The sequence below is a fragment of the Schistocerca nitens genome, chromosome 2 (assembly GCF_023898315.1).
Source record: "Schistocerca nitens isolate TAMUIC-IGC-003100 chromosome 2, iqSchNite1.1, whole genome shotgun sequence".
NCBI lineage: Eukaryota > Metazoa > Arthropoda > Insecta > Orthoptera > Acrididae > Schistocerca > Schistocerca nitens.
This window is the reverse complement of record NC_064615.1, coordinates 852,501,608-852,525,939: the sequence shown is the minus strand read 5'-3', so window position 1 is coordinate 852,525,939 and position 24,332 is coordinate 852,501,608. Positions and strand designations below refer to the sequence as shown.

General features: G+C 40.2%; 1 protein-coding gene across 4 annotated transcripts in view; it reads right to left on the bottom strand.

Moving 5' to 3' along the window:
* Window positions 1-24,332, bottom strand: part of LOC126237116 (NADP-dependent malic enzyme) — an 81,846-nt gene that overhangs the window by 40,520 nt on the left and 16,994 nt on the right. For all 4 annotated transcript variants that reach the window (XM_049946931.1, XM_049946930.1, XM_049946929.1 and 1 more), the window contains exons 3-4: window positions 14,308-14,466; window positions 4,849-5,030 (exon numbers count right to left, since the gene is read on the bottom strand). In XM_049946931.1, coding sequence (XP_049802888.1) covers window positions 4,849-5,030; window positions 14,308-14,466 — 341 coding nt within the window. The remainder of the gene's footprint in view (window positions 1-4,848; window positions 5,031-14,307; window positions 14,467-24,332) is intronic.

Genomic DNA, 24,332 nt, shown 5'->3' with positions numbered 1-24,332 from the left:
CCAGCGGTTCCTACCCCGGTAACCGACCCCGCTGCAAAACCTGCCCCATGCATCCCCCCACAACCACCTACTCCAGCCCCGCTACTGGTAAAACATACACAACTCAAGGCAGGGCCACATGTGAAACTACACATGTCATTTATCAACTGACATGCCTGCACTGCACAGCCTTTTACATCGGCATGACAACAACTAAACTGGCTGAGCGCATGAACGGACACAGACGAATTGTCCGCCTAGGAGATGCCCAATACCCAGTAGCGAAGCATGCCCTCCAGCATAATTCTAGGGACCTAGGAACCTGCTACACCGTATGTGCCATTTGGCTTCTCCCACCCAACACCAGTCCCTCTGAACTGCGGAGATGGGAACTTGCACTCCAACACATCCTTTCATCCCGCCATCCCCCTGGATTGAACCTACGTTAAACAACCTCACTCCCATTTACTCTTCAGTCTTCTCCTCTTTCCCTTTCCTCTTTAGCCATTCATGCATCTTTTCATCCTACATAGTTGTGTTTATCTTTATACTATATACCTCTTTACTTCTGTATGCATCCTCTTTGGTCTGAAGCTGGCACAGTACTTACAGTAGAATATCTTTGGCTTCCCTCTGACAACCATGCCTCCATCCTTGCTACCCTCGCTATTTTCCTTTCCCTGTTGCTTCATAACCTGGGCTGTGAGTAACTGAATCTCCTTTCCCTTCTTCCCTTTCTTTCCCCTCTCTCCTCCCCGATGACGGAACATTTGTTCCGAAAGCTAGGAACGTAAATTTTCGGTTCTGTTTTATGTGTATCTATCAGCTGTACTGAGCTGGGGTAAGTACTGGCCAGCCCCTCTATCTCTTTGTTAGTATTTGTTTCACATCCTTATAGCTGATACGTAACATCAGCTGGTCATCTGGCCTTCAAGGTAGTAACACTATTTATATGTCAGCATGTACACATTAACGCTGAGAAACTTTGTGCTGAGCTTTTAGTGTGTGTGTGTGTGTGTGTGTGTGTGTGTGTGTGTGTGTGTGTGTGTGTGTTTTAGTCACATTTTAAATTAATCAGCTACATTCTTGTCTCTCAAGTTGTGTGTGGCAGTGAACTGTACCAGAAATATGAAAATCCTCTTACATACATTACCTGCATTATTAGTTTCAATTTCAAATTGTCATTCATAAAGTGTACCAGTTCTTTTACTCACCACAATTAAATACCAGTTCTAGCATTTAGAGAAACATTCACATCACACCAACATGTTCATTTAAAACATTCATTATCTGACAGATTTTAAGCTTGAGAAAGACATTTTACGCATGAACACAGACTGTCAATATAAAAGACAAAGATATCTGCAAATATGGGGAATGGTAAAATACAGTTACATTTGGCTAACAACATGTGAACTGACAAATGAGTACAGTTTATTGCTCTTAAAAAATAATGATATAAAAACACACTGTGTGAGGATATCATTATCTTAAAATAGCAGTGCCCATGTTATTACGAACTACGATGCAATGTTCCCTCACACAAGCAGAGGAACAGGCACTGCAGCGGCTACAGGTGTCAAAAAATACAGGGAATTTATTTGCAGTTGCAAATATGAACCATCGTTGGCTGTATATTGGTATGACAACAATGAAAATTTTTGCTGCACTGAGAATCGAAAGTGGACTTACCGTTTCACATGATCAGTTGCGGAAACATGCTGCATGTAAGTCCAGAAGAACATTGTTTCATATTTCTTAATAACACAGGCAGTGCTATTTCATATTTAGTTACCAGTACCACGTCCTCAACTCTCAATAAATATGTCCTAACTGGGCAGGAATATATGTAATGTATGGGTGCAGATCAGGACACATGGACAAGGACATATGGAAATCTGGGTTTGGCTGTGATTCATGCATATATGGCAGAAATGGTTATGGTGACTGCTTGTGTAAAGTGGGAAGTCTGGGTTCCAGTCCCGGTCTGGAACAAATTTTCATTATCATTCCAATATACAGCCAAAGATGGTTCATATTCATAACTGCAAATATGTTTCCTGTGTATCATCATCATCATCATCATCATCATCATCTGATCTAGTCCTCTTGTTTGTGTCTGATAGCACAGCCAAATATAAATTGAAATTTTCATTTCATTGTCTACAATTTAATTCAAAGTACAGCTTCAGTTCCTAATTTTCTGCAAGTAGTGTAGTCAATTAGAGAGTGATTTTTTTTTTTATCATCGCTCTTTGCCAAAGAGTTTTATGATTTCTTTTGAGAAATGTTGGAACATCCCAATAATAGGGTAGTATGTCAAAAACCACCTATGGCAAGGTATCTCACTTGCTAAAATGGCATCATTCATGATAGGGGTAGAGGTATTCTTGTGTAGGATGTGTTTACACTGGATGAAATGTGAGCTCTCATGTGTCTGCCAATGTCTGTCATGAGAAAACAATACTGAGGCTACGGTCAGGAGTGGGAAATGAAAATGGGGGTGGATTGGGTGGGGGGGAATATGCATATAGTGTTAGGGCAGATTTAACAATTGACTGTTGAAAGTGGAGTGATCTGCTTTTCCTCCAAAATTTAAAAATAGTTTTAAGTAATTCTATTCTTTGTGGGATTTTACTATTTCAAAAGATACACAAGTTTTTTTCTTTTCTAACTTTTTTCTGGGGTTTCTTATAGCAGTCATCTTTTCACTGTGAATTCAAGGACTTGAGCACCTAACTTAAAGTAAGAGGAGATAGTCATTATTTAGTGTAGTATACCTCTAGTTTACAGTCATTACAGGAACTGTGTGTACCAGTTTGGTTTCACAGCAAAACGTCACTTTCGATATACACTATGTGATCAAAAGTATCCGGACACCTGGCTGAAAATGACTTACAAGTTTGTCGTGTCCTACATCGGTAATGCTGGAATTCAATATGGTGTTGGCCCACCCTTAGCCTTGATGATACCTTCCGGCCTCGCAGGCACATGTTCAATCAGGTGGTGGAAGATTTCTTGGGGAATGACAGCCCATTCCTCACAGAGTGCTGCACTGAGGAGAGGTATTGGTGTCTGTCGGTGAGGCCGGGCACGAAGTCGGCATTCCAAAACATCCCAAAGGTGTTCTTTAGGATTCAGGTCAGGACTCTGTGCAAGCCAGTCCATTACAGGGGTGTTATTGTCATGTAACCACTCCGCCACAGGCCATATGTTATGAACAGGTGCTCAATCGTACTGACAGATGCATTGGCCATCCCCGAACTGATCTTCAACAGTGGGAAGCAAGAAGGTGCTTAAAACATCAATGTAGGCTTGTGCTGTGAAAGTGCCATGCAAAACAACAAGGGGTGCAAGACCCCTCCATGAAAAACATGACCACACCATAACACCACCACCTCCGAATTTTACTGTTGGCGCTACACATGCTGGCAGATGACGTTCACCGGGCATTCACCATACCCACACCCTGCCATGGGATCGCCACACTGTGTACCGTGATTCGTCACTCCATACAACGTTTTTCCACTGTTCAATCGTACAATGTTTATGCTCCCTACACCAAGCGAGGCATCATTTGGCATTTACCAGCGTATTATGTGCCTTACGAGCAGCCACATGACCATGAAATACCAGTTTTCTTATCTCCCACCTAACTGTCATAGTACTTGCAGTGGATCCTGATGCAGTTTGGAATTCCTGTTTGACGACCCTCTTCCACTGTCAGTGGTCTCTGTCAGTTAACAGATGACGTCGGCCTGTACGCTTTTGTGCTGTACGTGTCCCTTCATGTTTCCCCTTCACTATTACATCGGAAACAGTGGACATAGCGATGTTTAGAAGTGTGGAAACCTCATGTACAGATGTATGACACAAGAGACACCCAATCACCTGACCAAGTTCGAAGTCCTTGAGTTCTGCAGAGTGCCCCATTCTGCTCTCTCACGATGTCTATTGACTACTGACATCACTGACATGGAATATCTGGCAGTAGGTGGCAGCACAATGCACCTAATAAGAAAAACATATGTTTCTGGGGGGTGTTCGGATACTTTTGATCAAATAGTGTAGTAGTCTATATTCCATTTTTTATTACAGGATATAAAATATTATTGAAACAGAAAAGATAAAAATTCTGAAAGTCAACAGACAATTTTGCTAAGACAAACTCATTCTTAACAATGTGAACATTGCTTTGCTTTAGCTGTCTTCTTGAGTAAATTAGTTTCCATTTGTATGAAATTCAGTAATGTGGCACTGATGTATTGCCATTTTTTATTAACAGTATTCTGATAGATACGGATAGTCATCTTACACATTTTTGTTTCACAAATTTTCTTTTTTATTACCCTACTTGTCCATCACAGGCAGATTAACACTAAAATTATTGTAAACTGTCTTGGGACAGTCAGAAATGGATTGAAATTTAAAGTAGATACACAACAGTACAAGAGTACTTCTTTGAAAGCAGAATATGGAGGTATGACTGTTTTTCCTTATGATACAAATCTTCTTTCTATCAAATCTATTTGAAATGCAAGAAACCGTTATGTGTCTCATGGTTGCAGATGGCACATCTAACATATTACTTAAAAACAGGAAGAAAGCTTACAGCTTAAACTGACACTATCCCCGAAGATGCCTGAGAACACATTGGTTACAGTTTTTGGTGCTAAGCAGACTCAATCCTATCACGTACATATCCCATCTAACATCATAAGTTTTTATCATATATGGATCATACCAATAAACCTTTGTAGCAGCTCAGCAGAATAAATCAGTCAAATACAAAATCAGTTTTTACCAAGCCACTAATATTCACACCTGTTACAAATTCATTCAACTAAGAACATCTTAGTTTCAGCTAACCAGTTTTTGATGACATTGTAGACATGTCCAGCATCATTGATGGTGACGAATAGCCCACGTGCTCTCCGGTAAATAAGACCAAACTTCTGGCAAGCAAGGCCGACTGTAGGAGTATAAACAATAGGCATCATCTGCTCCACATTTTCTGATAGAAGCCGGAAGAAGAGCCGTTCATTGCGATCCTGTCAAAGATAATTTAGTGGACCTACACATCCAAAATCTCCCCTAGCATTCAGCACACTAAAAGGTTCAACTAATATTCAGCAACATAAACATATGGGTATGAAATTATAATTCTTGAAAAATGTTGCTTCTCTACTGTTCATTCATCACTAAATGAGTGTTAACACTTTTTAATTTTCTAAGTATGGCAGATTAAGTATACAATAATACACTGAATTCTCTTTTAAACAGTTACTGCTCACCATTGATGAGCTTATTATTTGATATACAATATACTATAATTTTCAAAGATATAAATTTTGTCTTTAACCATAATAACTGCTTATTATAAGATTAAATTACAGTTTTTTTATTATATTATATCCAAATTGAAGCATCTCAAACTAAGTCACTACAAAGAATTAAATAATAAGCCCAGCAAAGGTGGTTGCAAAAGTTTATAAAAAGCATAAAATCAGTTACACAGTAATGTAAGACTAAGCAGCCATTGTGACTGTATTAATAATTAACACTGTTTAAATAAATAATATGCGAGACAAAAGAAGAGTGCCTGTTTATGGCTATGAAAACAGGAGCAAGACACTGTTCAGAGAAACGCTTACCAGTTGGAAAGTAATGCCTCAAAACTTTGAACAGAAAAACTACTCTGTAGTTTGTCCCTGTATGATGCATCATGGAAGGTACATAAAGTATGTAATGTACCAGTAGCTTTCCTCTTCCTCCTCTTCCTCCTCCTCCTCCTCCTCCTCCCCCCTCCCCCACCCCTGTTGTTCTATTTATGTATGCTGCATAGGAAGGCAACTAGCTGCTACTCCTTTTTTCAAGTCCACATTTCCCTGAATCTGCAAAACCTCGCCTACATGTACATGTGGCAATGCTAAATGAAAACATATAAAAATCTATTACTGTTATGTACCAAGGAATCACATCATATTTGAGTGCAGATACTGGTGCAGGATGCAATGCAGTGCACGCTAATGTGAGGAGTGTATGCAACAAAATGTACACATGCACACAGTCTGTGTGTAGAACAGCATAGCTGCTGTCTTGGTCAGCTATAGCCACGGCTGGGAGGTGCTAGGTGTCTTGTTCAATGGAGATCTGGAATCATCCTGCACATAGATGTTTATTGCTGAGTAAATTCATTAAAATGTTGTGTAATGTATTATGCAAGTTTGTAATGATAATGTAACTGCACATATTTTGTTATTTGTAAATGAACTTAAAAATTGTAACTAACACAATCAGGATAAGGGTTGGTAAGACATTCTGGTATGATTGGACATTGAATGCTTTGAATTGAGAAAAAGTGGGAATGTGGACAAGATTGGCACAAAATATAATGCAAGTTCTTGGCACGAAGTGACACAGTTATAGTGGTTGTTACACAGTGCCAGCTCGAAACATTAATTGTGGTCAGATGGAGGTCTGTAGAAATCCTTGAAGAAAATTTTAGAACATTCATCAGAGACAGTCCATAAAAGCTTATGTAATGAAGTAAAAAGCCAGTAATGAAACAAGACATAAATTAAGTACATGTTGCAAACTGATATGAGAGAAAGCCTTGCCAGTTATGAGACAGTCAGACAGTGTTAAATGTTCATAGAAGTATCCAGAGTATGAAACACACACACTGGGCTTCAAGTGTACTTTTCTGTGAGATTTTTAGAGGACACTGCCTCTTCCCTAGAGTACTTATATAGCAATCAATATTTTAGAATCCTGTGTTCGTGTTTTGCAGCTGTCAAAGAGTTCACACACCATCTACCAGAGGCAGTCTTGTTTGGCAACAGTGGCTGATTTGTTCTCATTGTTTTTGTGACTTTCTTTGAAAGTGACAGAGCAAAAACTTCTTTGTGGATAGGGACAGACCTCTACTAGCACTATTGTAGCACTTAACTGGTCTCGAGTCCTTGCAGAATATCATTTTCTGTGCTCTTTTTTCATTAATAAATATTTTATGTTCATAGTATACTAGTGAGTATATTTCACGTGAGTATATTTCATGTGTTAACTGTTATGGAACACAATGGTAGTGTTATTTGGATAGTGAGTGATCTGTATTTTGGGGAGAACATGTAACCTCTAAGAGTAGAGTTAGTGATGAGACATTTCGTGGTCTCTTTTCTTGAAAAGGATATTTGCACTTTTGTTAAATGTGCTGTGGCTTATAGAACAGAGAAAGTTCATCGATGATCAGAACTAAAATACATTATTTTACTTCTCAAGTACTGTGTATCAAAGTAATGTGTACAACGGGCCTATCAATGCTTTCCGTTATATATGTGTCACTTCCATTTTTTGATTATTCTATTAATAATGCAACTAGATTTCAAAATTATTCTTATCATTTACCTTACCTTTCAAACACACGTTATTGGAACTACTGGAGGTAAGGCTAACTATAATGAGATTAAAATTACTTGATAGTTGATACTTCACACACTGGAGCTGGTTTCCTGAAATCGGAGAGCTCAACGTTATGCCCAAACTGCTCACTATTGCCAAACTGCAACACCAATTGGTCAGTTCAGCTCCAATTTCTTGTCCAGTTTTCTTTCTTGATATCTTTGGATCCAGAATTTTGAATCTGGCCTTTTTATTTCGTATTTCATCACACATGATGTTGTTGTTGTTGTGGTCTTCAGTCCTGAGACTGGTTTGATGCAGCTCTCCATGCTACTCTATCCTGTGCAAGCTTCTTCATCTCCCAGTACCTACTGCAACCTACATCCTTCTGAATCTGCCTAGTGTATTCATCTCTTGGTCTCCCTCTACGATTTTTACCCTCCACGCTGCCCTCCAATGCTAAATTTGTGATCCCTTGATGCCTCAAAACATGTCCTACCAACCGATCCCTTCTTCTAGTCAAGTTGTGCCACAAACTTCTCTTCTCCCCAATCCTATTCAATACCTCCTCATTAGTTATGTGATCTACCCACCTTATATTCAGCATTCTTCTATAGCACCACATTTCGAAAGCTTCTATTCTCTTCTTGTCCAAACTGGTTATCGTCCATGTTTCACTTTCATACATGGCTACACTCCATACAAATACTTTCAGAACCGACTTCCTGACACTTAAATCTATACTCGATGTTAACAAATTTCTCTTCTTCAGAAACGATTTCCTTGCCATTGCCATTCTACCTTTTATATCCTCTCTACTTCGACCATCATCAGTTATTTTACTCCCTAAATAGCAAAACTCCTTTACTACTTTAAGTGTCTCATTTCCTAATCTAATCCCCTCAGCATCACCCGATTTAATTTGACTACATTCCATTATCCTCGTTTTGCTTTTGTTGATGTTCATCTTATATCCTCCTTCCAAGACACTGTCCATTCCGTTCAACTGCTCTTCCAAGTCCTTTGCTGTCTCTGACAGAATTACAATGTCATCGGCAAACCTCAAAGTTTTTACTTCTTCTCCATGAATTTTAATATCTACTCCGAATTTTTCTTTTATTTCCTTTACTGCTTGCTCAATATACAGATTGAATAACATCGGGGAGAGGCTACAACCCTGTCTCACTCCTTTCCCAACCACTGCTTCCCTTTCATGCCCCTCGACTGTTATAACTGCCATCTGGTTTCTGTACAAATTGTAAATAGCCTTACGCTCCCTGTATTTTACCCCTGCCACCTTCAGAATTTGAAAGAGAGTATTCCAGTTAACATTGTCAAAAGCTTTCTCTAAGTCTACAAATGCTAGAAACGTAGGTTTGCCTTTTCTTAATCTTTCTTCTAAGATAAGTCGTATGGTTAGTATTGCCTCACGTGTTCCAACATTTCTACGGAATCCAAACTGATCTTCCCCGAGGTCCGCTTCTACCAGTTTTTCCATTCATCTGTAAAGAATTTGCGTTAGTATTTGGCAGCTGTGACTTATTAAACTGATAGTTCAGTAATTTTCACATCTGTCAACACCTGCTTTCTTTGGGATTGGAATTATTATATTCTTCTTGAAGTCTGTGGGTATTTCGCCACTCTCATACATCTTGCTCACCAGATGGTAGAGTTTTGTCATGACTGGTTCTCCCAAGGCCATCAGTAGTTCTAATGGAATGTTGTCTACTCCCGGGGCCTTGTTTCGACTCAGGTCTTTCAGTGCTCTGTCAAACTCTTCACGCAGTATCTTATCTACCATTTCATCTTCATCTACATCTTCTTCCATTTCCATAATATTCTCCTCAAGTACATCGCCCTTGTATAAACCCTCTATATACTCCTTCCACCTTTCTGCCTTCCCTTCTTTGCTTAGAACTGGGTTGCCATCTGAGCTCTTGATATTCATACAAGTGGTTCTCTTTTCTCCAAAGGTCTCTAATTTTCCTGTAGGCAGTACCTATCTTACCCCCAGTGAGACAAGCCTCTACATCCTTACATTTGTCCTCTAGCCATCCCTGCTTAGCCATTTTGCACTTCCTGTCAATCTCATTTTTGAGAAGTTTGTATTCCTTTTTGCCTGCTTCATTTACTGCATTTTTATATTTTCTCCTTTCATCAATTAAATTCAATATTTCTTCTGTTACCCAAGGATTTCCATTAGCCCTTGTCTTTTTACCTACTTGATCCTCTGCTGCCTTCACTACTTCATCCCTTAGAGCTACCCATTCTTCTTCTACTGTATTTCTTTCCCCCATTCCTGTCAATTGTTCCCTTATGCTCTTCCTGAAACTCTCTACAACCTCTGGTTTTTTCAGTTTATCCAGGTCCCATCTCCTTAAATTCCCACCTTTTTGCAGTTTCTTCAGTTTTAATCTGCAGTTCATAACCAATAGATTGTGGTCAGAATCCACATCTGCCCCTGGAAATGTCTTACAATTTAGAACCTGGTTCCTAAATCTCTGTCTTACTATTATATAATCTATCTGATACCTTTTAGTATCTCCAGGATTCTTCCAGGTATACAACCTTCTTTCATGATTCTTGAACCAAGTGTTAGCTATGATAAAGTTATGCTCTGTGCAAAATTCTACAAGGTGGCTTCCTCTTTCATTTCTTTCCCCCAATCCATATTCACCTACTATGTTTCCTTCTCTGCCTTTTCCTATTGACGAATTCCAGTCACCCATGACAAATTTTCATCTCCCTTCACTACCTGAATAATTTCTTTTATCTCATCATACATTTCATCAATTTCTTCATCATCTGCTGAGCTAGTTGGCATATAAACTTGTACTACTGTAGTAGGCGTGGGCTTCGTGTCAATCTTGGCCACAATAATGCGTTCACTATGCTGTTTGTAGTAGTTAACCCTCACTCCTATTTTTTTATTCATTATTAAACCTACTCCTGCATTACCCGTATTTGATTTTGTATTTATAACCCTGTAATCACCTGACCAAAAGGCTTGTTCCTCCTGCCACCGAACTTCACTAATTCCCACTACATCTAACTTTAACCTATCCATTTCCCTTTTTAAATTTTCTAACCTACCTGCCCGATTAAGGGATCTGACATTCCACGCTCCGATCCGTAGAACGCCAGTTTTCTTTCTCCTGATAACGACGTCCTCTTGAGTAGTCTCCGCCCAGAGATCCGAATGGGGGACTATTTTACCTCCGGAATATTTTACCTAAGAGGACGCCATCATCATTTTATCATACAGTAAAGCTGCATGTCCTCGGAAAATTTACGGCCGTAGTTTCCCCTTGCTTTCAGCCGTTCGCAGTACCAGCACAGCAAGGCCGTTTTGGTTAATGTTACAAGGCCAGATCAGTCAATCATCCAGACTGTTGCCCCTGCAACTACTGAAAAGGCTGCTGCCCCTCTTCAGGAACTACATGTTTGTCTGGCCTCTCAACAGATACCCCTCCGTTGTGGTTGCACCTACGGTACGGCCATCTGTATCGCTGAGGCACGCAAGCCTCCCCACCAACGGCAAGGTCCATGGTTCATGGGGGGGGGGGGGGGGGGGGGCACATGATGATAACCATATTAAAAACAAAATGAAAGAACACACACACACACACACACACACACACACACACACACACACACACACACACACACAAAACGATGCTAACGAAATACACAAATTTAATACATAGCACTAACCAAATGCTACTGAATCCTTTCTGACAAGACATGGTTCAGCATCATACATACAGTTATTATAATCACAGAGATCTGCTTACATTAGAAAGCTTCGCACAGCATTGCGTGAAGCAGAATTTTGGAAGGCTGCAATTCATCATTGCATATATGTCACCAGAGTCATAACTATCTCATACAGTGTAGACTCAAATGTTGAAGGTTGTAGGTTTGAATCTCATCAGACCATTCTGTTTTAGTTTGGAATCTGCCTGTGTTGCCCATTATCTGCAATCAAGCCAACCAGAACTGCTCATCAGTTGGTAATGTGGCAGTTCATGTAGCCACTGTGAGGGTAGTTTCAGGTAACCAATGATAATGAGAAATTACAGCTTGCATTTGTTGCAGAAACTGAAATTTTTCTGCTTCGAGTTTCTTCATAGAGGTAAGCTTTAATTACCATGAACAAAATGATCGTGATTTTAGTTCTGTCGCAGAATGTGGATCACCGTTTTCCCAGATACATTGCAGATCACCAGGTTGTGGTTATGTTAGGATGCTAGTTTAAACTCAGGGCTACGAAACATGTCTGCTGCAGTTCAGTCACTGGTCGCTTAAAATCAGCTGTGAACAGAGTACCTTGCATTTCTGTCATACCTTGCAGTGGCTACTTCCAACATTGCTCCACATTACACATTAACAGCATTTGTGAAGCGACCTGCCGTGCTTGGGTTTCACCTGTGACCGAGCAGTAGCCAGCAACTGATGTAGTAACACTGCACCGGTAAGTGACATGTCAACTGTCAAATAATTTTGATCTATTGACGCAATCTCCCCCCCCCCCTCCCATTTCACTACAGAAACAACGCAGGAAAGACCAATCAGGTTATTACAATATGCACAAAAATGTGTGATACTGCGTGGTCATACAAATGAACAATAGATGGACTGATACACGCCACACAGCTTGCATCTATCTTGTTCGCCCTTGTCCAAGAAAATAAAAACAAATCACCACCTTTGCAGCTCAATAGACAGAGGACCACTGTTTTTACTCTTTATTCTCATAAATGCTTTCAATGCATTAAGTAATGCTTACATCTCTTAGAGTGGAAAATGCTATCACAGCACACTGTTTAAATCCTATCACACCAAGCTGTTTCAACCACAGATCTTTTTCAGTCATTCCATGAAGCAATATACCAATACCATTCTGACATTCTGCAAACAGAAATAGTAACTGACTGCAGAGATGTGCGCAATAAAGTTTATGGGCTAAATCCGAATTCTATATATAAATTCAGTAAACTAGGTGACAAAAACATGAGTTATTACATTCTGATTGTTCTTGACCCACGAAATATTGCAACAAACTGAAAACTGGTGGTCCCTTGACTCTGAGACAAGGGCAGTTAAATAAAAGTAAAAAGAAAATACAAACTGTATAGATGGTATATGAAAGGAGACATCACTTAATCCATTTCAAGATCAATATCAGGGTTAGTCTAAATGATTAATTGGGTTTCATAGCACTGTTTATTGATATACAAAGGTTAGTGACACATGAAAAGATATACACACTCACCAAGTTCAAAAAGTTTGCCTCCTGGCTCACATGCTTCCCAGATGGCAGCCTGTAACAGCACTCTATAAGATGGCAGCAATGCTGGAGAAGAACTTTTGTGTGTTAGGATATGCAAAATGTCCATTGGATATGAATATTCAGTGTGCATTCATACACAAGTACAGGTATACTGCACCTAGTAACCAGAACATTGTGCACTGGTTTTCACCAGATTTGTGATACTGGTGGCCTGTTTAAAAGGAAAGGCATCGCGTGACCACGTGTTACGGAGGAAATCCTACAGCACACGACACAGAGGTGCACAACACAGTGCTTTGACACAGCCCACAAACTTCAATTATTCATGCAAGCCGTGAACTGGGCATTCCACAGAGAACAGTGTGGAACATTTTGCAGCAGTGTTTGCATTTCAAGCCTTACTGTTTGCAACTGTTACAACACGTGGCTCCAGAGGATTATGCCCACCGACTGGGGTTTTGTACCTGAATGCTGCAACCTATAGAAGAAGAAGAAGAAGAAGAAGAAGAAGAAGAAAATGATGATGATGATGATGATATTCAGTGACAAAGAAACTTTCCGTCTGTCGGGAAATGTGAATCATCACGATGTGAAGTGCAGGGTATTGACTAGCCACATGTCCATGTGGAGTTGGATAGAGATTCACCAGAAGTTAATGTCTTCCATGTCATACCCGAGACACAGATGTATGGCCCATTTTTCTTCATCAAGCAGATGGTGACAGGTTCCACGTACCCAGAAATGTTGTAGTTACTCTTGTTGCCACAACTAACTACTGACTCCTCAACAGTCATATTTCAACAGGACAGAATCCATCTCACTATCGCCTCTGCCTTTCTCAACAGACAATTGCTACATTGCTGGACAGGGTGCTCTCACCCCTCGTGGGGTCAGATCTCAAGCCATATGATTTCTTACTGTAGAGTTATGCTTAGGACAAAGTTTGTGAATCCTTAATGCAAACAACACTGCAAGAACTGCATGAACCCATCACTGTTGCTGTGGCAGACAATGACACAAAGGTGTTAGTGAATGTACTGATGGAACTGGGTTACAGCTTGGACGTGTTCTGGGTGACCAAGGGCATATGCACAAAATGTTTGTAAACTGAACCAGAAAATTTGTAAGAGTATCTATCTTTTCGTGTATCACCTGTTTTTGTACGTCATACATTTGTAAATAAACAGTGCTTTGAAACACAATGAGTCATTTATGCTAATGCTGTCTAATGAGAAGGATTGGCTTTTGTAGACAATGGGACAGATAACTGCAAATGCTCAAGATTAGACATCTTATTTTACCTACATTACTGTTCACACACAACTAGCCATTACTGACTCAGTGACAGGTAAACAGTCACTCTTTCTTTGTCTCATAATGTTTATAATGGTCTTTTGCACTGAAAATTCACAAAATGCTAATTCTGTTATTTAACTTTATATTGCAAAAAGAATGCAAATCAAGTTTGTTTTCTTTCTGATGTGCACAGAACTTTTAAATTAAAAAGTAAATAGTTATTTCTTCTACGTACAAATCCATAGCAAATGATACTTACACATTATAACACAATAATGTTAACTGTACATAAAGATTCTCATTCTATCTTAAAGAATTATTTTACAACATTTTCTCACCTGCAGTTCAATGAGGTACAAGTACTTGTTCAGATCTTCCTGGTATCGTTCTACACTAACTTTACAGAGTTCTAACTGCTCTTCCTGTGTTTTGAATCTTGGAGGCATCAGCCCATGAATTCCTAAGCGCTGTCTTTCAGCTAAGGTAAACGCTAAACCCTATAAAAATAAGCAGACCGAAATATTCAGTGAAAGGAATGACTGGCTTATCTTCACTATGTACAAATATACAACATGACTCTACCTTATTAACATTGTTGTGGTTAAACTAGTAGGAGAATCTTCAGGTATGTGGGACAAGTGAAAGTATACACCAACATAGAGAAATAAACATTGGAAACTACTTATAAATACTACACTAACAACTATGATTAACACTAATATTCATTTTGACATTTGTGTCAAAGAATATATACCCACCAATGCTGCAACTGATCACGTCAACCAACACTTAGAAAAGCTAGCGGTCTCAAAAAATTGCTAGTTCTTCCACTTACACTAGTCAGCTGCAGCAATAAATAAATGTTTCAATAAAAGTAAATGTATTTAGGAGTCCATACCAATGAAAAACAAGAGACAGAACAAGAAGGGCAAATTTCATCATTCAAAAATGATTGAACCAAAGCAGATAAATTTGGATCTAAATAATTTGATTAATGCAACTGAGTTTAACATCTGAGACAACTATTAAAGTAAAACAAAAGAAAAAATTGTTTTCTGTATTAGGAGTAAACAAAGCCTTTGATGAGGTCAAAATTTCAAAATTATAATTCAAAACGAAAAGCTCTCAGTCACAAGAAATCCAATAATTTAAAAGGACAGTTAGGATTACTGGTTCCTTCTTTGTTGAAAGCGGTGCCAAAGTCCAGATTTTTGAGAAATTGGTTTTACTAAAGTTTCACATTCTAAGAAGCAAGGCACATGTTTTCACATGATAAAGAGAATCATTTCCAAGTAGTTGACAATGTCAGTAGAATTCACCAACAGCCATTTACTTTAAGATATTATTTTAGTTTATTGTGAAGGCAACCAGTTTAGGCATTTCATTATGCCATCTTCAGGCCCCACACACATCTATCCAAATAATGATGGCCTTCACAATAAAATAAAATAACATCTTAAAGTACATGGGTCTTGGTGAATTCTACTGCCACTGACAATTACTTCAACTGTGCAACTTGGTGACTTTTCCTCATCTTGAAACATCATGTAATTCAGCCTTTGTCTGGCCACTCCAAGAGTCAATAGCCAACAGAAACTTTTCTCTTCCTACATGAAGCATCAGCCAAATACTAAGGAAGCTAATATACAATCTTGTTGGCTTTCCAGATTTTGATGATGTTATTACAACATTTGTATATTTTTGAGAATATTTGTTTATTGTTCGCTGAACTCAAGGGCCAAATTTACCAGATACTTCTTGGAGATGAACAGGTACCTTGGGTAGTAATTTCTCAAACAGAATTAGAGAAAAATCTCTGCAGATGTCAAGTTTTCTTCTATAGTTGCTGCATAAAAAGTTCTGTTTACTTGCCGCGTCAAATTTGGATAAAATCCCAAGCTTTCGACGATTACCTCCGTCATCTTCGTCAGGAGTAAAACTGACTGTCGTCGACCGCTGAGGCTTCCGCTTTTATAAGCAGTGGACGGCTTCTCATTGGCTGGATGAAGTCACGGTGAAACCGGCGCATACTGAGGTGGCGGCCTCTATAGCCATAGATTTTGTTTGCGCACTTTATCCAACGTTGCTTGCAGCGCCATCCATCGCAACAGGTGGAGAACTGCGAGGAATGTAAGAAGTCTCCCTCTGCGCTCTTTCTTTGTCAATTGCGTGCTTCCATGCATTGCTGAGTGCATAACCGGAGTTTCTATTGAAATTATTTTCACAGAGTCTAATTTCAACTGCTTCCCTGATGACAGAGTCCCAATAGTTTGAAGCGTGAGCAAGTAGTCTTGTTTCATCGAATAAAATCTTATGTTTATTTAACAAACTGTATTCAGCCACCGCTGATTTTTCTAGGTACCTGTATTTCAGGTGACGCTGATGTTCCACACAGTGATCGGCAACAGTTTCTATAGACTGGCCGACATAATTTTTCCCACACTCAAGGAATGCTGTAAATTCCCGGTACTCTCAGGTCAAGATTATCTTTCATGGGTCGCAGCATTTCCTTAATCTTCCTGGGTGGCCGCAAGACTGGTCCGACTGCCTGCCGGCTCAGGACTCTGCCGATCTTCCTGGTCGTTGCACCACAGAATGGTAGCCGCGCGATGTGTTGGTCCTCTTCATCTGTTCGAACAGCGTCCTTCCTTGGTTTCTTCGCCAGAGTAGATCTGATATCACGATCGGAATATCCATTTTTTATGAATACCGTCATCAGATGGTTAATCTTGGAGCCGAGATGATCCTTGTCCAAAATAGTCCTTGCTCTGTGTACCAAGGTATTCAGCATAGCTCTCTTCTGAACTGGGTGGTGAAAACTACGCGTGTTTAGATATAAATCTGTATGCGTCGGTTTTCTGTACACAGAATGTCCGAGACGTCCATCTGATTTTCGCTCCACCAGCACATCTAAGAAGGGTAACTTTCCATCCTTCTCCACCTCCACTGTAAATCTTATGTTCTGATGTATACCATTCAAATGATCAACAAACTGATGCAGTGCCTCATTGCCATGTCACCAGATTAAAAATGTATCGTCAACATAACTAAAGAAGCAGAATGGACGTAAGGGAGCACTGTTCAATGCTCGTTCTTCGAAATCCTCCATGAAGAAGTTAGCTATGGCTGGTGACAGTGGCGAACCCATGGCTGTTCCGTCAGTCATTTCACAATATTTTCCACCATACAAAATAGGTGGTCGTCAAAATGTGTCAAAATAATTTCAGTATTTCAGGAGAGAATAGAGCAGCCAACAGTTTTAACGTATCTTCCACCAGAACCTTTGTAAACAAAGAGACCACATCTAGGCTGATCATGATGTCATTTGGACCTATCCTCATCTGCTTTATAATGTCGACAAACATTTTTGAGTTATTAATATGATGGCTACAGTGGCCGACTATAGGAGCTAATAATTTGGTTAAGTATTTGCCAACCGATATGTAGGAGACCCAATAGCACGAACAATAAGTCTCAACGGAACCCCATCCTTATGGACTTTGGGTAGACCATATAACCTGGGTGGCCTTTGTGCTCTCGGTTGTAGATTCTTGACTAGTTCTTCTGGGAGGCCAGAGTTCATCAATAGCATCCCTTTCTTCCTACTAAGTGCTGCTGTGGGATCCCGTTTAAGAATATGGTACGTGGCATCTTCCAATAATATGACCATTTTCTTATAATCGGTAGCATTGAGGATAACTGTGGCATTCCCTTTGTTGGCTTTTTATGCAAGGACTCCGTCGCGAAAGACATTGCAGTCATTCTATAGTTGCTGTTTCTTTTTTCTTTTTTTAAATAAATTTTGTCACTTTTGTTGAAGAATCCCATGCTTACATTTGAACTTGTTGACCCATCTTTCAGAGGCTTTCAATTCAAACTCTGTGAATTGCCCTGGTGCCACCAAGGCCTATTGCTGCAAACTCTGTGTAGTCACTTGTTGATCGCTTTCTTTAGCTTCCATAAAGTGATCCTAAGACCAGGAATCAATGATTGCATACTTATCAAACCGATTTTTTTTTTATTTTTCTTCCCATTTGGATATATATTCCTTTTTTAATTGGATGAAGCTTTTTATTTATTTAGTTGCAGTGTTCATAGATTTCACGTAGGATGAGATTTTGCAAAACTTACAACTTTTGTTTTATAATCCAGAGAGAGACAGAGAGAGAGAGATTCTGCCTCTCTTCTTTTTGCCCTTCTGATTCATATTCATCAGATAGGGTAGTATGTCAAATTTCTTTGAAAGATTCTGCAACACAGCTTTCCTTTTCATGAATGATTTGTCTGTCAATAACAAATATTTTTTTCTGCCAGTATGTCGACAGTACATGCATAAATTTCCTCACCCATCAACACCACTTCATGAGAAATTAAAGATTCCACTGCTATCAAATTATCATCAGTCAGAAGCCTATGTAATGAACAATCCCATCTTTCAACAGTAACTTCAACTTTTCAATGTGTGATTAGTTTTGAGACTTAATTTCATCTCCAACTTCTGATATACTCACGGTTTTCTTACTAACAGACATATTCACTTCAACAGTCCTTAACAATATAAACACTCCATCCTCAGCAATATTCTAGAAAGAACTAGCATGTGCATTTGAGTTTATCCAATACAACCAGTTAAAATGTAGAATATGGCAACATACTGTAACCTCTACGTACTATTATTTCAATAGTTCTGATAGCTTCTTGGATGTTCTGAAATGCCTGCCTAACTAAAACAGATCGACAGATAAACTGTTCCATCAAATAAACACGTTAAAAAAGTTCTAATGAACAACTTGCATCTGTTCATGTACAATAATAACTTAAAATAATATAACAGAGGGAAACATTCCACGTGGGAAAAATATATCTAAAAACAAAGATGATGTGACTTACTGAACTAAAGCGCTGGCAGGTCGATAGACACACAAACAAACACAAACATACACACAAAATTCAAGTTTTCGCAACAAACTGTTGCCTCATCAGGAAAGAGGGAAGGAGAGGGAAAGACTAAAGGATGTGGGTTTTAAGGGAGAGGGTAAAGAGTCATTCCAATCCCGGGAGCGGAAAGACTTACCTTAGGGGGAAAAAAGGACAGGTATACACACACACACACACACACACACACACACACACACACACACACACACATCCATCCGCACATACACAGACACAAGCAGACAAGTCTTTCCGCTCCCGGGACTGGAACGACTCCCCACCCTCTCCCCCAAAACCCACATCCCCCCCCCCCCCCCCTCCCTTCCGATGAGGCAACAGTCCACCGCGAAAGCCTGAACTTCGCGTGTATGCTTGTGCTTGCCCGTGTGTCCATCGACCCGCCAGCACCCTCGCTCGGCAAGTCACACCATCCGTGGATGATGCGACTCACCGAACAAAAGTGCTGGCAGGTCGACAGACACACAAACAAAAACAAACAAAAACACACACACACACAAAACTCAAGCCTTCGCAACAAACCGCCGCCCCATCAGGAAAGAGGGAAGGAGAGGGAAAGACGAAAGGATGCGGGTCCTAAGGGAGAGGGCAAGGAGTCACCCCAATCCCGGGAGCGGAAAGACTTACCTTAGGGGGAAAAAAGGACGGGTATACACTCGCACACACACACACACACACATATACAGACACAAGCAGACATATTTAAAGACAAAGAGTTTGGGCAGAGATGTCAGTTGAGGCGGAAGTGCAGAGGCAAAGATGTTGTTGAATGACAGGTGAGGTATGAGTGGCGGCAACTTGAAATTAGCGGAGATTGAGGCCTGGTGGGTAACGGGAAGAGAGGATATATTGAAGAGCAAGTTCACATCTCCGGAGTTCGGATAGGTTGGTGTTGGTGGGAAGTATCCAGATAACCCGGACGCTGTAACACTGTGCCAAGATGTGCTGGCGTGCACCAACACATGTTTAGCCACAAGGTGATCCTCATTACCAACAAACACTGTCTGCCTGTGTCCATTCATGCGAATGGACAGTTTGTTGCTGGTCATTCCCACACAGAATGCATCGCAGTGTAGGCAGGTCAGTTGGTAAATCACGTGGGTGCTTTCACACGTGGCTCTGCCTTTGATCGTGTACACCTTCCGGGTTACAGGACTGGAGTAGGTGGTGGTGGGAGGGTGCATGGGACAGGTTTTACACCGGGAGCGGTTACAAGGATAGGAGCCAGAGGGTAGGGAAGGTGGTTTGGGGATTTCATAGTGATGAACTAACAGGTTACGAAGGTTAGGTGGACGGCAGAAAGACACTCTTGGTGGAGTGGGGAGGATTTCATGAAGGATGGATCTCATTTCAGGGCAGGATTTGAGGAAGTCGTATCCCTGCTGGAGAGCCACATTCAGAGTCTGGTCCAGTCCCGGAAAGTATCCTGTCACAAGTGGGGCACTTTTGTGGTTCTTCTGTGGGAGGTTCTGGGTTTGAGGGGATGAGGAAGTGGCTCTGGTTATTTGCTTCTGTACCAGGTCGGGAGGGTAGTTGCGGGATGCGAAAGCTGTTGTCAGGTTGTTGGTGTAATGTTTCAGGGATTCTGGACTGGAGCAGATTCGTTTGCCATGAAGACCTAGGCTGTAGGGAAGGGACTGTTTGATGTGGAATGGGTGGCAGCTGTCATAATGGAGGTACTGTTGCTTGTTGGTGGGTTTGATGTGGACGGACGTGTGAAGCTGGCCATTGGACAGATGGAGGTCAACGTCAAGGAAAGTGGCGTGGGATTTGGAGTAGGACCAGGTGAATCTGATGGAACCAAAGGAGTTGAGGTTGGAGAGGAAATTCTGGAGTTCTTATTCACTGTGAGTCCAGATGATGAAGATGTCATCAATAAATCTGTACCAAACTTTGGGTTGGCAGGCCTGGGTAACCAAGAAGGCTTCCTCTAGGCGACCCATGAATAGGTTGGCGTACGAGGGGGCCATCCTGGTACCCATGGCTGTTCCCTTTCAATTGTTGGTATGTCTGGCCTTCAAAAGTGAAGAAGTTGTGGGTCAGGATGCAGCTGGCTAAGGTAATGAGGAAAGAGGTTTTAGGTAGGGTGGCAGGTGATCGGCGTGAAAGGAAATGCTCCATCGCAGCGAGGCCCTGGACGTGCGGAATATTTGTGTATAAGGAAGTGGCATCAATGGTTACAAGGATTGTTTCGGGGGGTAACAGATTGGGTAAGGATTCCAGGCGTTCGAGAAAGTGGTTGGTGCATGTAATGGGTTGAAGGTGTTGATCTACGTAGGCAGAGATACGTTCTGTGGGGGCTTGGTAGCCAGCTACAATGGGGCGGCCAGGATGATTGGGTTTGTGAATTTTAGGAAGAAGGTAGAAGGTAGGGGTAACTTAAAAAACAGTTATGACTTTAATGACAATAGTACTGTATTAATATTTAGATTTCCTGTAACAAATGGATTTACTATTACTTAACTGTGTTAAAACACAATATTAATTTTAGCTCCTTTCAATTGGTCTTAAACAGTTGCATCATATATAAAATAAAATCAATAATGATTTCATTTATGATCATTTTGATTATTCATTTTATTTAAAAATCCTTCTAATTATAAATAAAGGACAAAAAAATACTTTGGCAGAAGCTGGTGTGTGCGTGTGTAAAATGTTCACACTACAATGACTACTTGATTCCAAGTGATCATAATTCTGCTATAATGCCTCTTTTGTAATATCCCACAACGTAGTTAATGTATACCAAGGCACCAGTTTTAGTCTTTTGTGTAGCACGCAGAATAATAGTGGGATGAGCTACAATCAAAACCAACAAGAAATTTCGGGAGGCAAACGTCCGGTGAAATAGCATTATTTTAATACTGCCAGAAAACAAATTTTTTTCAAGTACTTATTTACATGGAAGACAACCTCTTCCTCAAACAAAAATTTTTTTCTTGCGAGCAATTTTTGAGGTTAGGAAGTTTAACTAAATAGTGGAGAAAAAGGGTTCTATACATCAAATACTCAACATAAAATGCAAATCAACCTCCAGAAATTATCTCATCACACACAATTCTGTGAATGTAATAATATCATAATCCCATGGCACTTGCACTGTGCCGCAATTTATTGGTTCTCCACAACTACTGGAACAAACATAAACAACCAGATCTCCATAAATTTTAACTCTGATATTAAGAAAGCATCTGCAGTTGAACGAAAGCAACTTGGCAGCTAAGAAGTTCCCTTAAATAATGCCGCAACATTAAGCATACTTTGCTCTCTACATAGAGAACCTGTTCATTCAGAGGCCATAATGTGCAACACACTTCGAAAAATCTGTCCTCTAATCATAATAATGTATCTGACAACTGAACGACTTTCTGAAGCACCTACACATCACAATCTCATACACAAAAGGAAGGATGTAATACTGTATTTCAATGCCCTGTAGTAAAAGACTGAACACTACTTTGGACTGAGTAAGGATAGGATGGAAAACTGGTCATGAACTGCCTCAAAAGACATATCCCAGAATACATCAGTATTTTAGGGAAACTACGAAAAACCTACATATGTGAATGGTAAGGTTTTTGAATCCTTCTAGTACATTGTCCCAACCAATGTATCACCTTACCCACTGAAAAACTGATGTAGTTCAGATGGAATGGCTGCACTGTTAGGTCTTCTGCTCAAAATGTTACATAAGGAGGGTGATCATAAAGTTCTCATTAAATATGTGTGTTTATAAGCACTGTATACACTTATTGCCCCTCTATTCATTTCCTTACTGTCTCTGATGCAGCTCTCCATTTCTCATTTGTCGTTAGTACTAATCCTATGGGCACCAAATGATTTATAAGGTATTCTGAAAAGTATCTGTTTTGACCCATGACAACAACATGACTGGCATAAAACAGCCATCGAAATCAAATATGCTTAAAATACGTGCCATACCAAGAATTAAAATTATTCTCACAATGTCAAATTAATTTGGTTTGAAATGTACTCAAGCTAATGTACAGTGTGTGTGTAATGCTACGTGCAAGTGAAGGTTCCATGCAAGATCATCTTTGGCTCAGGCTATTCTATGTTTACTCTTTGTTTCTCGTGATATATCATTCTACTGTTTTGTTCTCTCTGTCTCTTTATCATCATCATCATCTTGCGTTACGGGTTATTTTAAAGCAAATAAAAGTGAGTTTTGTTAACCCAAAACAGTTGGTTAACTCAGGGGTTAAATTCTACATCCATTTGCACTCTGTAATGCACTGTGTCGCACTAAGTGCAGCCACATTAACTGCATCAAGCATCTTCTGCACTCCATGACAGCACGTCTGTAGTCTACTGATTCTGCAGTATTACTACGATGGTAGATCAAATCCTGTGTCAGCTGTAGATACACCTTCTAGTGTGATGATAAACAGCGTCCTAGGAAAATTACCATCACTCTGGCAGCAAAGCCCTATGCTATGGTTCGCACAGTTGTAAAGCTAATTTGTTTCTGCAGAGCATACAAAATACAGTTATGCTGTGACAGCACTCAGTGAAGAAATAGCATTGGAAGTGCAGAATATTCTATCACCACCATCGAACGTGGACAGATATCCAGTGATTAAGAATGTTCTAACCACAGACCTTTTTATGCCTTAGGTGAAGAGACTGGAAAAACAACCGTGACTGAAGAGTTCAGTGACTGCACTCCATTGCAACTGCTGCACTGATTACATTCGTTGGGAAGCAACACAGTAAGCAATGACATTCTGCAAAGTATTTGGCTATCACGCCAAGCCACCTGACGCGCAAAAGATTTTAATCATGTGTACCGGTGATCTACATGCACTAGCACAAACCACTGACCAACTATCTGAAATGTATCATCTGTGTGTGTTGCAACAGTTAGCCCACATCTGCAGCCAGACAGCAACTACGCTGTGCTACAAGCTCAGATCACCAAACTTACCACACAAGTAGCTGCCATGCAAACTCCGAACAATAGTTGCCAATCTGATCACAATCACTTGCACCTTTGGCTACAAAAGTATGTTGGTAACATCACCAATTTGGGTATGATGCACGTAGGTGTAGCCCACCTTGTGAGCAGTGAAACACAACAGAAACTCAGTGATGATGACCACTAACACTATAAATGGCAGCTGTCAATTGTTTATCACAAACCAAGGTAAGAAATTACAATTGCTAATAAATACAAGTGCAGATGTGTTGGTCTATCCATCCATCACCTCATAAATGTGGTGCCAATGGCTCTACAACAGTTACATATGACTGAATTAAACCTAGGCTTACAATGCAGGCTTGGGTGGTAGTTTGTTGTGCAGACATCACACGTACCATACTAGGAGCAGGTTTTCTATCATTTTATTGAGTCATGCATGACTTCTGCCATCGACAACTGCTTGACACT